The 18,690-nt window shown below is 40.4% G+C and overlaps 1 protein-coding gene across 2 annotated transcripts in view; it reads left to right on the plus strand.

The window, feature by feature from the left end:
* LOC105686878 (hemicentin-2-like) overlaps positions 1-18,690 on the plus strand; it is a 124,649-nt gene that overhangs the window by 37,666 nt on the left and 68,293 nt on the right. For both annotated transcript variants that reach the window (XM_020852783.2, XM_012402095.3), the window contains exons 4-5: positions 12,449-12,559; positions 15,251-15,478. In XM_020852783.2, the coding sequence (XP_020708442.2) occupies positions 12,449-12,559; positions 15,251-15,478 (339 nt within the window). The remainder of the gene's footprint in view (positions 1-12,448; positions 12,560-15,250; positions 15,479-18,690) is intronic.

Consider the following 18,690-nt stretch of genomic DNA (forward strand, 5'->3'; position numbering starts at 1 on the left):
GGTGGAAATAAAAGGATGTTTTCAGCTAGTGATTTTTATGTCACGCCATCGGATATTGTTGACGTTATTTCCCATGTCGTACGATAACGTGAATGAGACGCAATAGAATTTTTGCCGGTGGTCGAGGAGCGAGTGGCCGCAGGAGCGGCTGTATACTCGCGGATACGTATAGGTAGAGGGGGTCGGGTATAAGCCATCGTCGTTTTCGTCGACGTCGCGACGCTCTCAACGTTGCTCCGCGAGCCAGCATTCGGCCACCCCATTCCCCGATCTGTGACCACGTACCCGCGGGGATGAACCGTGGCGCGTTCGAGGCACTCCTCTGTACGTGTTTACGGCCAGTTTTTCACCCCCTTCTCGCATCAACGAGGCCTGACGGGGAGACCGTGGAGTTTATCGAGGCCTTAGTCGTCGAGTCGCGTCCCCGACGACGTCGAGTTCTATGTATTTATAGCCACCGGTTCCATACCGAGTGCGGAATACTCGAGGCCCGGTGGAGTAGGTGTACCTATAGGCGTGCTGCAACTCCGAAAATCGAACCGAAGTATGATTACATTACATTAAGTTATAGCTGCCGCTGCCTACCGGTGCAGGTGCACTTGACGAGCGCGGATATACATTTTTCACCACCTTCGTCAATATTTTATACCGCGATCCGCGAGAAATCAGAAATTATTTCACAAACTTGCGAAGTGTCGGCGCAGTGTTTGGAAATTCTCATCGATTCTTCATTTGAGGCCTCTTACTTCTGGACTCACCCCATTTTCGAAGAAATTCATTTTCATTCAAACTTGCGGATGGTAACGAAAAATTTCTGCAGTTCCAGTCCGATCTCCAAATTTTTTTCATTCGTAATCCGCTTGTACACCGTGTACAAGAGTTCAAATAGACTTGTCAAAAAGTTTGCATGCGGTTAGCCACAAATATACCGAGAAGAGTTGATCGTTCGGAGTAGAATGGGTTATCTCGAACAAAGCTTGAAGCAGTAGGAAAAAAAGGAAAGGAAGTAAGAATGGGTTTTTTTCGTCTCTATATCCCCACAAGAGAAAACGCGAGTTTTCAGGCGAATGGTATTCGATGAAAGCGATCAAAGTCACCACGGCGCGCTGATTCGGTTGTACTATCGTTCCTAGTTTTTAGATTCCGATCGTTTCCGTGAAGCGGAGTAGATCTGGCTCTGCAGTATGTATATATACATATGTGTACATAACGTATATACCAATCATGAAAACCAGAACAAAAAAAATAGTACGAATACATAGATAGGTACATACGTATATTTACCGCGCTACGCGAAACTAAATCGGGAAGAATGAAATGAAAAATAAAAAAGAAAAAAAGATAAAAGGAATAGAAAAAAAAAAAAAAATAAGAAAACGCTTCATATCCATCGACACAGAGAAGAGTTTCGATGACGCGGCCCGTTTCAATCCGCCAAAACTACCGACATATCGATATATACATACTCATAGCTTACAGTCGTAGAAGTATAGTACAGCTAGCCCGCCCAGCTAGAGCTCTAGCTAGCTATTGGCAAGTGCAGGACTCGGAAAAGTTTTTCTCATTCCCATCCATTCCCTTTTCCTTTTTCCTTTTTCCTTTTTCCTTTTTCCTTTTTCCTTTTCCCTTATTTTTTGATACGTATGCGCGTATACATATAGCCATATCCACTTTGGGATTCTCGGGAAAGAAACGGTGAAACTCACGGGGCACATCATCCCGTACCGCGCGAAGAGAATTCAACTGCGCGACGTTTTCCGCTCTACACATACATCTTTGATACAAATATATATGTACGCAACGTATGTACATAGTAACTTTTTACCAAACCACACCCCCGCATCCATTTCATTCCATCTTTTTCGATTCTCCCTCCCCCCTTCGCTGCACAGACTCAACTCAACTCATTGTCAACGTCAGTCAAAAATGTGGGAACACTGAAGCTCACCACCGTACCAGACGGATCAGCTGTATCGTTTCTTACTCACAATCGATTGGAAACCACTTTATTTCATCGGCGAGTAATTCTCTTTTATTTTTAATTCTGAAGAAAGAATTTTCTTCTTTCTTTCTTCGCCCAGCATTAAATATTCGAAAAAGATTGGTCCGAACCGTCAACTCGAAAAACAAAAGTGACACTCTTTATACTATGGTTGTACGTCAAACAATGGAATTTAAATTTATTTATCCGGTGATCGATCGCATAGAATGTAAGTGAATTTTGGAACACCTTGATCGACCTCCAGACATTCTTTTAGCCAACCAGAATATATTGGCGAGGATTCTTTTCTTTTCTCCCCAACCAAGTGGTGGCAATTAATTTTTGTCTTGAGACCAGAAATTCGAAAGAAAAAAAAAAAAAATTCCATCAAGATAAAGAACAGAATCTGAGCACCGAGTGATATGCGTGCATCTTGAAGTTTTTATACAAATTTTTACTCCTCACTATTTTGAAATATTTTACCGCCCTCTTATGTAACGTACGTACGTACCTACAGCCGTATTGTGTGGGTGCGTGTACAACATACTCGTGTAGAAAAATATGATATTTGACATGGGCAGACACGTGATACAAAGAAAGGAAAGGTAACGCAAAAGAAGGAATCACATGAATATCGTTATACGTACGTACGTACGTATAAAATAGTATAAGGAACAGCGGAATGTACGTACAGTGTGAGGTGCGGAAGAAAATCTTTAAATTCCCCGTCCCTCTGCGCTATACCTAAATATAATAATAATAGCGCTAACAATAATAATGATAATAATAATGACAATGATAATGATAATAATAATAAGAGAAGAATACGCTGAGCACCAGTATGGTATAAGAAGAGGCGAAAGTAGAAACAACGAAGCGACAAAGAAGAGGAGCTGGATAGAATCGAGCGCAGGATGTGGAATGGAATCTCGGCGTCTGTCACACCATCCCCGGAAATAAAATAAGGGAAGACGTGCAGCATCGCTCTAGGGTTTAGCTTATTTCAGTCCATTCCTATACCAGTTCGTACAAAGTGAAGAAATTTCAACCACTTCTCACTCACTGTCTGTGTATAACCGTTATACAACGTTTTCGCAGGAAACTGAAAAGAAGGAGAAAAAATAGCGGAAAAAAATTTTCAACCTTTCTTGCGCACAAGTCTCAAAACTAGAAACTCCAGACTTGAAACTAATTTAAACGGTCTGTTCTAGTTTTTCTTTTTCCCTAATTGGAAAGGAAAGGGACGTTCATTCTTAACGAGAATTCGACAATACGAGGGGGAGGAAAAAAACAGGATACAGACGATCCAGTTGATCCTTGCGACGCATAACGAATTTTTCAACAGATTTTTCGAGATGAAGAAAAATAAAATTCAGGTCGTAGATTTTACTTCTTTTTCTTTTTATTGTGTAATAGGATGAAAGTACGTAGCAAATAATCTTTCGGAGAAAAAAATAACTGAGTGTGAAAAAAGTTAGGCCGGTAGCGGGATTATTCTGCTTCTTTAGCGAGAAAAGCTCAACAATTTTAAAAAATTAAACCGGAATGTGGTCGCTGGTTGTTAAATTATAATTGGTAGGTTCTAAGCCGGTTAGGACGAATTTTTATAAAAAGATGAAAGGGTGGGTTACGTGTACAATACCTACTTCTCAAGCACTTTGCTTGTCAAGACCGATAAGCCAAGAAGGTGTAAGGAAAAAAAGCAAAAGAAATGCATGAAAAAGAGAAGAAAAAAATAAAACAGATTACTAGTTTGCAAAACCTGTCTGCGTTATACCGCCGCAACTCGTCTGAAAATATTACCTTCTTGCCTTACGCTTCCAGAACTTCCAGTTTCTTTTTTTTTTTTTTCTTATTATTTTTTATTTTTTCTAACGGTCCTGAGTGTGGGAAGGAGGTGAACGTCGCGCGCGATGCCGGCGAAGGGGGATTATTCCGCGACATCCCCTGGGAAAAGAAATTATATTCCATATTTTTAAACCTCCACCAACAACGGGTGGTGTAAGTATGTAAAGTTGATATACCAGTAGACTGACTTCAGACTTTGCTTTTCAGATCTCACCTTACGGGGTAGCACCTTTTTTCATAATTCCTTTTTCTCTTTCTTTTCCTGTTATTTTTTCGTTTTTTTTGTTTTTTTTTTTTATCCGCTTACTCCACATTCTCACGCTCCTGCTGGCATCAAAAATATATATGGAGAAAAAAAAATTCATCTCATTCTTGGCAAAAACTTTTTTTTCGCTCATTTTCTCGTTTTTTTTTTTTTCTTTGCAAGGGTGAAAAGCTTCCGTTTACTGTTTAAAATTGACTGACAGCCTTAGCAGATTTTTCCAGCAGGGTTCCCGTAGAAGAAGGTTATTCTTTCGTTTTTAACTCGTATTTCAAGAATGTAACAGAAATTGAAATGCAGAATTCGTTATACAGTTCAGCTGTTTAAAAAGCTGGGTTTCTCGATCCCTTGAAATAACCTGGAATTTTTCGGAAAATTTCGGAACCTTTGAATCCCTAAAAATTTTTGTTTGGCATTAGTAGGACCGACGGTTCTGAAAGAAAAATATTTTTCTCCATCCGATGGAATGGAAAACAAGTGAGACGAGGTCTTTCCTCTCCTTTTTTTCACATAGGGTGGAAACTCATATCAGTCACGGTGTGTACAATCTTCTCGGAACTACCAAGTTATCAAAAAAAATAAAGAAAAAAAAAATCGCTCTCCTCTAATACTATTATTATTATACATCGCGCGAGCGCACCCAATGTAATATTATATGACATATCTCAGATGCGTCATTTTGCGTACATCACACGAAACTCAATTATGTGCTGTCTTCCGAGAGAAATAGAAAAATAAATGAATAAAAGAAAGAATAAAAGATTCGCACCGCTGTTATAACCTACGTCAGTTCGCCGCATGCGATGACAGCTGGCATGACGGAATACGATGTAATGTACTAATGTCATACATTTATCCCACCAAGAGGCACCCACCTCCGGTGCGAAATAATTCCCCAAGTACATTAAACGTTTGAGAATCGTAATCGTTGTTGACGAGAAATGATGTCTTTCATTGGAAAAAGAGTACCAAATCAATTATTGTGTCAAGTATAGATATGTAACTAACTTCGCGTCCAATTTGGAACAGAAAAATGGAAAAATGAATCGGTGGTGGTGGGATATGGCGGGCTGATTTTTCTCGAAAGCAAACCGGAAAAATTGGAAAACAGTTTCCAATTATTTTCCAGTTTTTCGATGTAATTTATATGATGTTTGAACCTGAATATCGCTAACTACCGTTGGTTTCCTTTCATATCTGTCCGAGTTTAAAGCGAAACCTATTACCCTTTGTTTTAATCCCAACACGCACCTATGTAATTCCATCTGCGTTTTCGCTAATAATTCTACGTACTACAATCACCATCGGTATCCCATATCCAATTTATTTATGGTCGGACAAATCCGGTACCGAATATGATCGACGAGTTAGTTTGCATGAAGATTTTTTTTGATCAGCTTCTCTTAAACTCAATCGAATCAACGCTTAGAGCAAATAATATTGCTCTACGGTTGAGATAGGAGGTAATGTAGTCTGTAGTGTGATGAACAGAGGAAAAAAAAGAAAAGAATTCGAATACTCGATTCGTCCTATAATCCACTGGGAGTACATTTATTTATTCGGTATAAATTGTCCGTTTGCTCCGTTCGGTCGCCGTTGGAGGAAACTCATAACGTGATGTTTGCCTCAAACACCTCATGATCAATTTTATGGTATCTACGTGTCCCGAGGATACGATGACTCGGTGACCAATGAAAACGACCGTAGTATCCGAGTCGAGTCGATTATTCCACCGCCACCATATCGCACGCTATATTCCCCAAACCTTGCCACCTCAGAACCGCGGTCGGTATACGCGTCCTGAACGTAAACTAGCATTAAGAAGGAATATCCTATTTCTGTCCCATTTCCAAGACGCCTGTAGCGACTTCAGACCAGATAGGAAAACGGACATCCCCTTGATGTCCCGCGACTCGCTTATTTTCACCTACCTCACCCCGCGCAACTTCCCCGCGTACTACCCTTTTCACGCTATTACACACACACACACACACCGAGAATTTATCTCTCAAATTTCTTTATTCGTTTTTTTGGAATTCATCAACAATTTTCATTTCACCACTGATCATTGGAGAATCAGGAGGGAAAATTTATCCTGCTATGTTAAATTTTAGAAAAGTGAAGTCACATTTCGGGTCTTAAATCTAAGTTTTTGAAAATTTGGGAAATTAGGTTTGCTTTGAATTTAGTGAAGTAGATATGAGTATAATGTAATGCTGCAATTTCCCGTGCACGGCTCATCGTTCAATTATTATTTTCCAAAGTGACGAAAAATTTTAACAAACCAATAAAGAAAAAAGTAACGACATGCTTCACCCTCGCTAGTCGTCGGATTATTTTTCACTTTGAAAAGTAAACACCCGAGTAATATTTTTGGTTACGATGTACGTACATACGGCGAAAGTAACTTCTCTCCTCTCTCTTATTTCTCACCCTCATTTTTTTTATTTTCTTGTTTTCATTTATTTATTTTTTTTTCGTTAAACTTGCAGCACAGGTAGGTACCTACTTTCATATTTATTTTTAATTAAACTTTTTTCACCGGGAAAAGTTCAGCCAAGGTCGAGCGGTTGAAAGAATTTCGCTAAATATTATCCTCCGAATTTTTTCATGCCGGGCGAAAAGCCTAATTTTTGTATACCCGGTGATACCCACTTTTTTGATAAACCTCGTTTTGTACGTTATGTGATCATTGTGATTAATCATTGTATGCGTAGGCATGTTGGAACAGGCGATGCAAAAAGAAAATATTTAAGAACGGCCCTTTGATAGCGAAGCTTGAAAAAAAGTTAATGAAAAGTTCGCTTTTTTAACCCTAAGGGGATAACTTAACAAATGAAACGGCTTACGAATGTTTGCAAAGGTCAGACATGGGAGAGGTTAAAATTGTCCAGTTAATTCATTAATTCTTGTTTCGTTGTACGGTGATGAATTTATCAATACTTTTTGATTTTATTTTACAATTTTTATCCGAAACGCTTGCGACAGATCAGATTAGCTCATTAGATCGAATGGAAGGATTTCTTGTCGGCTTATTTCTTCTGAGAATTCGAATAATGTCCTCGGAGGATAATGAGGTCTTCCCTTTATTCGCCGCGCGAGTTCTCTTCAGATCTTCAAGTTTCCACATACAAAAATCCTCTACGATCAGAATACGGGGGTGATTCCACCCTCAAAAGGAATCGAATGCCCATGTATATTACAGCGTATGTAAAAAGATAAATTATTTCGATCGCCGCAAGGGTAGTTCCGTCTTCAAAGCCTGAAAAAGAAGCTTTGTCGAATTTCGAAAATTGATTCAGAGCCGATCTCCGTCGGATCCACCTGATTGGAAACTGTTTCTCCGACGATCAAACCTGGAGGTACAGAAATTTTCACCGATTTATCATGAAATTTTCTCAAACAAAAAAGAAGAGGAAAAATTATGAGATTATCAGATGAGAAATAAAGAAGAAACGCTCGTTTGATAACTTCAGAGGTTAAAGAGAGCGGGAGATTTTACCGATGAAGATTTCCCCGTAAGAAAGGAAAGAAAGTCCCATCTGCCCCTTCGCCGACCTTATTCTGCCCCCAATTGATACTTCATTCTAAATTTTGCGGCATTTTATCGATAACCGCGATTAGTTTCCGCCTTGAAGAGCTTGCGGATGAAGTATAAGGTGAAATATATAGCTGGTATACCGTGACCGATATCGGGTGTGTCATAAGTTTCACGTTCTAGAGTAAATGGAAAATTTATCGTGAAATTTCACACCTGATTGAATACAAACCCGACGATTTAAAACCCCTAGGGTGGAAACGTCTATCCCTTAGCTTTTTACTATGATCAGATTACAACGGGACACGGTATTGCACAGATGGGGTTTTGGTGGGAATTCTTCGTCATTCGAAGTCATCGAAACAGACGAAAATACCGGGAACGTAATATTTTCCTGAGACCTCTCGGTTGAGTAATGGAAAAATAAAGAAATCGCGTACGTAATACCCGGTTAGAAGATACCGAAAAAATAAATTATCAAAAGCTGCGAGAGAATCCGAGCCCGGAAGAGAAAGCTAACGACGACGAAACTTTTATTATACACCGAGACAATCTTCCATCCACCGAGAGCCCTCGCGCGAACGATTAAATCTAATGGATAACGATAACGGTGAAAAATAATATACACTGCTATATACAACGAGAACGGCATGTATCCTCAAAGTTGTTCTCGGTTATTTTGTCGCAATTACTTTTTTGGTGGTTAAAAATCCGCAGGAGAATTCTCCCCGTTACGGAGAGAGAGCGACGGTCGGTTCGAAAGAGATGGGAATTCTTCCTTGAAAAATGGAACGGATCGATATTTCAATTTTCCAAACATTCGATGTGATTGTTTTCTCTGGAGCTTATCCGGATGAAATTCCTGGAAGAATATCCGGATCGTTCGGCGCCTCGTGTCCGTCGACGACACTTCCGTAAAAGCGATGACATTTAAATCATTTCGCGCCCAATTTACTGATTTTATATTTTCGAATACGGGCATGCGGGTCACGTGTTCTTTGGCTGGGTGACCCGGAATGATTCCCGAAGGTTCAGCTGTCTCATACCTATGAGGGGGATAGTGGCTAGCTCACTTTTAAGCAATGTCCCGACCCACACCGCGTCGGGAAAGGTCATCCTTGCGGAAGATCCAGTGACAAATGCTTCTGTGTGACTGCCCACCCTATCTCTCGCCTTCCAGAACTCCAGACTTCTCTCTAGCCCACGGGATCATCTATACGTACGTACGTGTATATACCTACCGGGTGATATTCGCCCAACCCACAGGACACGCACTTTTCCTCTGGGGTAAAACCTTCCTCCGGGCAATCCTCCTTAACCTTCTCGACAAATTGTTTAGGACAAAAAAGAGAATAGAATAAAAAAAGAAGGGATGAGCAAAAAAAATCACTCTCTCTTTGAGCGGTCCGTCTCTTGTTCTGTTTATCTTAATTTTTTATTCCCCTCCCCCCACTTTAAATTCCAACGGGAATTCTCAGTCTGAATTTCCTGTCCAGGCCCCTCATAATTTCACTTTCGTTCGTCATCTTTTTATCGTTTCGAGACGACAAATCTCACTCACAATCAGTCTCCGAAATGTAGCTGTAATTAGATTTGCAGCCTGCAGATGAAAACGGAATGATTGAGAAAAATTTTCGGATCGTTGGGTGAATACGTAAATGGAATAATGTCATGAATTAGAATTAGCAGGGGGAGGCTTATGTGAAAGAGGGAATGAGGAATCGATTGAAGGCAATAGTTTCCAACGGACAAACTTTGGCTATAAATCTGTCCGCACGTCTGAACGAGGTGGTTTGGGTACTTCCAGTTAGCATTAGGAAAATGGTATTAAGCGACGGAGAAAACCCATAGAGAAACCTCATTCAACCTCGTAAATACTTTTATGAAGCAATAATTACGATTCCAACAAAAACTTTTTCTCACATACATACATATTATGGTATGTATGCGTATCAAGAATGTATATTACATTGCGGAACTTTAGTTTTTCGCATGTGGAGGTATAATAAATCATATCGTGCGGTATCACATGATCACCTGATAAGTTCCAGTATTGATATCGAGTGATAAGAAAATAAATTAAAGTCAAAGATGCGGTAAGAATTTAATTATATATAAGGTGTGTAGCGAAATAACTACGACCGATTCTGTTTTTTACGGTGCGCGGCGGTCTTTCGTCGTCGTGTTTCACGTTAGGTCAAGTGAAGTTCGTTTGGTTAGTTTAACTTAATCCGAAAGGGAGGAACAAACGACGTCTATCTACTACCCTGCAGTTTACACCTCATTTTCTTCTACTTTCCACCTTTACCTACCCTTACCCGCCCCTCCCTACGCTTCCGAGGTAGAAGAGACTGGAGATGACGCCGACGCTTGCTTCGCTAAGTGAATAAATCTAATCAACCGCTAAACGTAGCTTCATTAAGTGAACTTAACGCGACGGTGCAACCCGGAAACATTACTCTTCGGTAACCGTGTATATACCCCCGTATATACCAGTCCGCGGTACAACCTATTAGCAGTATATTTTCAAACACCCCGCACGGACGAAAACTCGCGTCCGAGCCGTTTGTTCACTCCGTGTAGCCTACCGTTAAAGAATATAAAAAATCGACTCGTAACTCTCCTACGAAATGACGGCCGACATTTCTTCCCTCTCTCGCCTTCTCCTTCTCATTGACCGGAAGAAGAATACATTTTTCAAGGTCCTCGAAGCCTTGCAAGATCCTACCCCTGATCGAACTCGGTGACGAGACGACAAATTGTACTTCGAAACTCGAAAACCAGAGAAATTCCTCTAATTTCGTTCAACTACCGACCGGAGAATGAAACGACCCACCTATTCTATCGACTATCGATTTCGCAAATAATGATCGTTATAGACTACGTGGAGTATGAAAACTTTTCCTACAAAGGAATTGAAAGATTCTACCGTAAACTACTCGTACCCAATCCTCATGGTTGTGATATACCTATAGGTGTGTCATTTATTTTCATAAATATACCATGCGTCCCAGTGTTTACATTACAGTACTTCTGGTTCCCTACCGTCAAGCGCCAGGCTCACGCTATAGCGCCACGTGTATTCGACTCACCTCTGTAGCGTGACCTGGCGCCCGACGGTAGGGAATCAAAAGTACTGTAACGTAAACACTGGGACACATGGTATACAGAGTCAATTTCAAGATAAGATAACATTGCAAGAGGCACACCGTGGTCTATGAAATTTTTTGAAACTTCCAGTATCGGAATGTATACCTTGAAAAGTAACCGCAAAGTACCGGAGTAGCCGAGCCTTAAGAATTCCACAAATGGATGACGGCAAAAAACTACTACACTGAACAGCAATAGCCGAAACTGCGCAGGAAACTGAAAAGCTCAACTTATGCTACTGCGGGGATGACATTAATCATAACTTTCTACACTAATACCTGCTCTCTTTCTCTACCACCGCACCGCGAAGTTGCACAATTCTGAGCACATCCTGCGGTACTAGGATCATGTGATCCTGCGGTAGGATTCTACCGGAAGACTTTCACGTCGGAATTTTTACGCTTGTTATTTTGCTACGAACTTTTTTCGTCTACCGTGCGTTCTGAAACGCCGCTCAACAATATGCAGCCATCGTGACATTTATCGACCAGATTGACTTGAAATTTGATTTCATATGTAACAGAGGTAAGTCATAAGCATTCGGAATTAGTTTCGAGGAGATCTGAATCAATGAAAAAAGCAAAACTGAAGTACATTGGTCAAGCAGTCTGGAAATTGCTGGACATTTCGTTCATACGTGTTGCACTAATTTTGTTGCACAGTTTGTAAAAATGTGAGCGATAGAAAAAAAAAATCGAGCAATATGTTTAGGAAAAAAAAAAAAAAAAAAAAACTGGCATCGGAAATTGAAGCCTGGGAAAAATTTTTGTGCGGTAGTTGTACGGTAGAGGGAAAGCAAAGTGTAATTCCTTACGTACCCTATTGCAGCTATCGCTACGCCGACAGACATTTCCGCGCAAGGAAGTAGGAAAATTCCGAACGTGCCGAGGGGGTTGGGGATAGCAGATTTTGGCGAGAGGGAAAATTCTTTTAGAAGAAGTCGATATTCCTACGTTCGAACGATTGAAAGCACGCGCTGCTAAAGGGCTCGCTTTTATGCGCGTTACGATAAAGTACTTGTGATTTAAAACCGCCTCGAGCCACTACTACTTTGTACTGCATGAGTTATGCGGATTCATATCGTAAAAAATGAGGATAAAAGAAATCGATGAAAACAAAAAAAAAATATGATAAAACGAAAAAAGGTCGGGACGTGTGTGAATCTGAGGAAAACGTTCTTGAAAACGGAGTACCTCGCGATAGGGGGAATTGAAGGCAGGAATGTGCGAATTATCGGGAAGTGTGAAATAATGACAGGAATTTGGTATCAGTCAATTTGGAAAATGCGACAACTCGCGAATTCCTGTTTTGCAAAATTTTGGGTATTTGACAGCGAACAAAATAAACCGATCGAATTATGAAACGACCGTTCCTGCCCCAGGGTAAAAGATCGATCGTTCATCAGCTTTATCGGATGTGTTTTTACATAATTTCGGTGCAGTTTATTTTTTTCCTCCGTCTTCGGCGTCCTCTTTTACTTTTGTCTCGGTAGGGACGCGGAGTGCGGCTGTTTCGCTACCCTGTAATAAAGACTCGATAAATTTTGGAGTAGCAGTCGCGGTCAATTAGATCGCGGTAAACCGGTGGGTCCCATCGAATTCATCAGTTGTGCGTAACGCTCAGGTGAACAGTAAGGTTAAACTTGGAATTTCTCCCCTTTATTTTCCAGTACCCCCGTCGAAGCCAATAATCTACGACGCGAAGAGACGTGACATGAGCAAACTCCTCGAAGCATATCCCGAGGGCGCGGATCTCACTCTAGTCTGCGAGGTTCACGGAGGTAAGAATATCACATACGAATACTGTGTTTTTTCCCTCTGATTTCGCATTTCCACGATGAAAACGATTTCCATACCGACAGCGAGACCCGTTGTAACAATTTTTAATACTCTTTGCATCGTACCGCGTATAATTGTGTCGGACGAGCACAGGTCATTTCGAATGGTAATTGCGATTCGGATAATAATTCATGCAGATGTTCAGGTCAGCCAACTTCAATACCCGTGTTAATTGATTATACCGCATATCGATTCGTCATTATATAATCCTAGTGCGTATATCGTTGGCGAAATAACTTAATTATTATCATGATCGATGATGAACACCCGCATTCGAAATTGTCCAAAACTAAAGGGATTTGAATAACTTTCAATATATTTATCGTATCACTTTTCGCTATTACGGCAAAAAAATTTCGCATTTGTAATATCGTCGTGATTATTGTCATGATCATTACCGTCGTTGTTGCGATCATTTCCGTAAACAAGGGTGGCCAGCCCCGGAACTGACTTTATTATCCTAATCAGAGAGCCGGTTTTCCCGAAAATTTTGTTACCCTTCCAGCTACCGTGTTGCGAAGGCTGCCGCGTATAGATGCGCCTAACTTTAATTTATTTTCACAATGAAAAACAAAAACAGGCTACTCGCTGACCAACGAAATGTACGTCCCGTTATTACTCAAAATTCTCCACGCCACTCGGTAACGCACGTTCAAAGCTGAAACTTCGTATGTACAAATCGTGTTTTCATTGTCAAAGAACCGGCGTCCAAAAATTCACGTGACGAATATAATGACGGGGAAAATTTCACCGTCGCAAAATGCGGAGTTCTCCGACTGCCTCCGCAATTCAGGGAGTGGAATACAGATTTTGGAGAAAAAAGAATTTTCACTCGAGGGACACGATTTTCTGTGAGGAAATTCGCCGACCACCCACATAATACGATACGAAAATCCATCTCTCGTGTTTCCAAAGTTGTAAAAATCTCCATTCATATTTGGTTTGGTTTTAAGACTGTAATGCGAAATTAATTGTACTTCGAGTGATTTGAAATTTTTCGACCCACTCGTTTCATTTTTCAAGTAGCACGAAGTTCGGAGAAGTTCGAACTTCTCGAATTTTCAAGCACCTCGGAATCCCGTGAAGTTTTTGCGAAGTACATCGAGGTGCGACGAAGTTTGGAATTTTCTCACCATTTGACGACACAGTCTGAACATGATTTCGGATTTTTTTTAATTTTTCCCCGAGAATTTCGATGCTCCAACTTTACCGGGTATCACGAAATTCCGAAATCAATGCCGCGCAGTTGTTGCCATCGCGTATGATGTGCAGTCGGCGTCTATAATTCTCCTTGCTTCACCTCCTACAAGTTAATTAGTGCATCTACCGCTATTGTGTACAGTTTCCGGTTCTGTTTGTGTACATGCAACTGTCTGAAATTCAGCTGGAACGTTTACGTCTACCGTCAACATTGACACGGTATACGACAAAGCCATCAAGTTCCTACGCTGACAGATTTTACGCCAATTTCTGTCGAAATGTTGCCTTTCAATTACTGGTATGTCTGCCGCAGTCTGCATAATCACGTGATATGTCATTATTGCAGCCTTCAGATCTGGTATATCTTGCGGAAAATTAGGCAATTCTACAAATGCATCACACGAACCGTAGACACGGCAACTGTTGCAATGAAATTCGCACTTCGCTGAACGAATTATTCGAACGTACCTGCTGCGACTGTTCGTCGTCGTCGTCGTCGTCGTGTTTCTAGCGACGATTTTCCGCCGCAGCAATCTGTGGCCACATCAATTTTCGAACCTATAGGACACGCGGAATTGTAAAAACAGTTCAAAACAACACATTCGATGGATTTGAAAATTTTTCATCCGTTAATTGGTAGTTTTGTCAAACTAGTTTCGTTTCAACAACCCTGATCAGATCGATTAACTTTGCGCGAATATTTTTTAATCGTTCGGTAATTTTTCCTCGATGAAGAAATGGCCCAGTTTTTTTTTGATTTTGTTTCATTTTCTTTTTGTTTTTTTCAACGATTTCACGAATTGTGGTAATTGCTTCGTCGGTCAACGGTGATCCCGCACACAGCGCAGAAGTTCCTAAATGTTTCAATCGAATAAATAAATTTTTTCAATTTCATCAGGGTAGGAAACGTACAATAAAACACACGCTACGTCACAGGGGGGTATGTGCGTTCATCTCTGACCCGTACGGTATAGATGGTGTAACAAAATGGAGAAAAAAAACCACAAAAATCGGCGTGAACGTGAAGTTCAGAAAAACAGAATACAGTTATTGTCTTTTTTGGGTTTTGTTCATCCGTCCCCTTTGCGTTTTATTTGTTCATTTGCTTGTTCGCTCGTTGTGCGTGTGCAGCTCGTGTGTCTGATGTGCCTATACGTTTTTCGGTCCCTCTGATTGAAGTTCTCGCAATATTGTTACGAGCCATAATAACATTCGGTTGAAAAATGGAAACTTGCACGCCGCACAGCTGTGGAGTGTAAATGAGCAATCTGAGAATTCGCGGATCAAAAACTGAAATAACGTTGACCAAAGAAAAAAAAGATTAACAATTAAACGGCTCGTCTATATGATAATTTCTTTATCACACGATCGTGGCAATCGAGTCACTGCTTTACTCGATAGCTCGATTTTCATTTTATTTTTCGGTTTTGCAGGAAGACCGAGGCCGAGCGTCGCTTGGTATCTCGAATCTCAGCTGATAGACGCTTCCTACGAAATAAGGGAAAATCATGGAACCGAAGGAGAGAATTCACTACTCACCATCAATCGCGTGACGATTGAGCGATTGACCAGAAGACACCACCACGCACGATTGGCCTGTAAAGCGACGAACAACGCGCTTTCATTGCCACCGACGACAACGGTCGTCATCGAACTGAACAGTGAGCAAAAATATATTTCTACATGTTCGACCTCTTCGTCGTATTTCATTTGAATTTTTTCTTCAACTTTCAATTTTCTTTCCATCGTTTTTTCTCGCCAAAGAACAACGAGTACGGCTTCTGCGTTTAAACCGTAGTGTAATTTTTTCTCGAAAATGTTTCATTAATTAGTCAAAGTCCTTTAGTTTCAAGGATCGAAATGGAGTAGCCTTACGTGTATACGTGTGTTGGGAAAGAACCACCACCTTGTTGATTAACTCAGAAAAAGGACCTCGTCCTCTTTCATGTAACTACCCGCAGCAGACGGCCGGCCAGTCGGTAAATTAAATTCTTTCCTCACAGCTGTATACGCAGTCACAATTCAACGGTACGAAAGGGATTGAAATAAAAAACAAACACCAAAAAAGAGAAAGAAAAAAACACCGAACGAATAAATGAAAAACTACGTGGAGAAAAAGATACAACATGCGTACAACGAACAAGATTTTCACCGCTTTAAGAGGTTTTCCTAATCGGATTTTCATTCAGATGTTTCCTTTGTTTTTGGCTTTTTGCTTTGTTCATTTCAACAAAATTCTGGAGGGATGTGAAAGAAAAAGGCAAAGGTCTTGTATAATCGATCGAATTGATCGAAGTGATCGTTTGTGTCACGAATCCAGATCCCGTTTAGCGAGCCTATTATTTCCGTCTCGCATTCAATTTTATTCCGCAAGCTCCTCGGTAGAATTTGAAGGATATTCGGCAACTGGTACAGATATGCTCCGTTCATTTGTCGGTACGAATGACGGGATTCTATTACGTTTGTTCACGTGTACTTCGGATCTAATTAGTTAGACTCACCGGAAGCCTGATTTGAGTCCTGAAGGATGTTGGATCTTACGCGGTATTCTCGACGTATATGGGAAGAGAGGAGATGATGGCTGGACTTATTATCGAAGAGATTTTGGAAAATTATCGAATCGAACAACTGAACATAAAGCTCCACGATTTAGTTCTCTATCCCGTATGATGGGATTAAAATAGGCTTCCCTGCAGTAGAGTTATTCGGCTAACAATATTATTCTCAAGGGTATAGTTGAAATTAGGATTTGAAATTTTCACCCACCTCTCTCCTCGCCCCCGTAACTCGTCTCTCTCTTTCTCTCCTCGTCCTCCCTCACCCACATGCCATCCACGATGGTAAAGAACGGTTTGAGCTAATCGATAACTTCTACACTTTAGAATTTACCTTCGAGTTAATCCCCCTCGCCTCGCGTACATACGTATCTGTATATAATATATACGTACAATATATAGGTAGGCACGAGTATCGAGTATTTCCGGGTCAAGGAGTCGATGACGAGCATTTTCGAACTCGTTGATACCAGGGCGACCATGTTGCGGCCGATCTCTAAACTCTCCGAGTTATTACACGCCTCTGTGCGAATTTGTTCGGTAACGTCTTATGAGAAGTTCATTCGTTATTGAACATTTTCATCCAAAACTCGGGATATTCGCAATGAAGTTTCAAGTTGTGCGATTCATTTTTCATACGCCGCGGACGTGATGTTCCTGGTGAGCAATAATTGAGAAATTCATTCTAAGGTTTTTTGTTTGATTTCGCTTTTTTCCAACTAACGAAATGATTTCAAAGCCGCGTAATGAAGTGCCGTTGTCGAATTAATTACAATCGTGGATTAATTGTGAAAAAATCGAATTAAAAAGAATTAAATAAATAATTGAAACAACGAAATTTATAACTTGCAATCGAGCCTGCAACGAGGCATGTAGGTATCGAGTTCCGTTTTACTCGTCAGCAGCCGTTGCAGAGCGGTGTAAGTATATCTCCGAGTACGATAAAAAAGTAGAATCTATAATTGTTATCCAACTAAACTTTTCTCTCGAATGTCATGAAAGTATATGGCTAGTATAGATCCTACGCAGTAACGAAGTCTTAATTAAAACTCTCAACTTATTAATTACCTCCGCACTCGTTCGGAATAGAAGATGAACTAATTATTTGAATTTACAAAGAATCACGTCGTTGTTTCGTACTACTGCAGCTTCGGTATAAAGTTCATCCCGCGATTTGTTCGCCGGTTTCAATTTTTTTTCTCCTTTTCTCCTCTACCGATTTCTCTCCACTTCTTTCGCCAATTTATTTTATCTTATTTCAATTTTTTTTTTCTTCTGTTTTGACTTTCCGTCCTCATTCAGAGGCGCAGAACTATCTCACCTCCTGGCACTTGCAATTCCGGATAGAATCTTGAAACTCTCACGAAAGAAACAAAAAAAGAAATTAATACTAAAACGAATGAGACCAAAAAATTTAAATTCGCGATACATCGCACTGGAAGAAGGGGAAAAAAAAAAAACCATTCAATTCTTTCGACGTCATATTATTCATAGTTATTTTTTTTTTTTTCACGTTATAAACCTCGGTAGTCGAAAATTCCGAATTATACATTTACAGTTGATACTGAATGTAGAAATCTAGGTTTTTCACGCGACCTAATTTCGCGGGTATTCCGGATATGTAATTTGATACTCTTTGCGTCGCGTTCTTGATCAGATTATATATTATATTGTTGATTGTTATTTTTTCATTTCATTTCGTTTCATTTCATTTCAAGTGAACCAATTGAAAAAAGTTCCAAAGATAGATACGCAAGGTGTATACCTATGTAGACAGATTCGCTATATGTATACATATGCACGAGGTAGACGTGAATACAAAATCAGAGAAAATGAATCCACTCCGTTGGATATGGTCATCGCCGGTGTGTACAGCGGGAAAATCGAGTGTCCGAGGTACAAAATAATTTTCAATATACGGGGAAACGCGAACATTACGCGGAGTGTGACGAAATGAAAAAAGGCACCGCACATACGCAAGAGAAAGGGAGATACAGAAAAAAAATCACATCCAACAATATCCTCTAAAAACCGAATGGGGTGTGGGATGTTAAATATTTTCCCGGAATTCATTCCCCCTCGTGTACGCGTACATATATCTGTACATTGTAAAAAATCCGATGGTTTTTCATACATCCTACACTCCAGATGTGTACACGGGGTGAAAACTAAAAATGGGCAGTGCAGAAATTTTTAAATGACGCGATCGACGTACCTCGTCTATGGGATATGGTGCAAATGAAAATAAAACTCAATCGAAAGAATAAAACACCACGAGATATGAAATGGTAGAAAAACGATTGCGCCCGGAGATATTG

This window comes from Athalia rosae, chromosome 3 (genome assembly GCF_917208135.1).
Source record: "Athalia rosae chromosome 3, iyAthRosa1.1, whole genome shotgun sequence".
In the NCBI taxonomy this organism is placed as follows: domain Eukaryota; kingdom Metazoa; phylum Arthropoda; class Insecta; order Hymenoptera; family Athaliidae; genus Athalia; species Athalia rosae.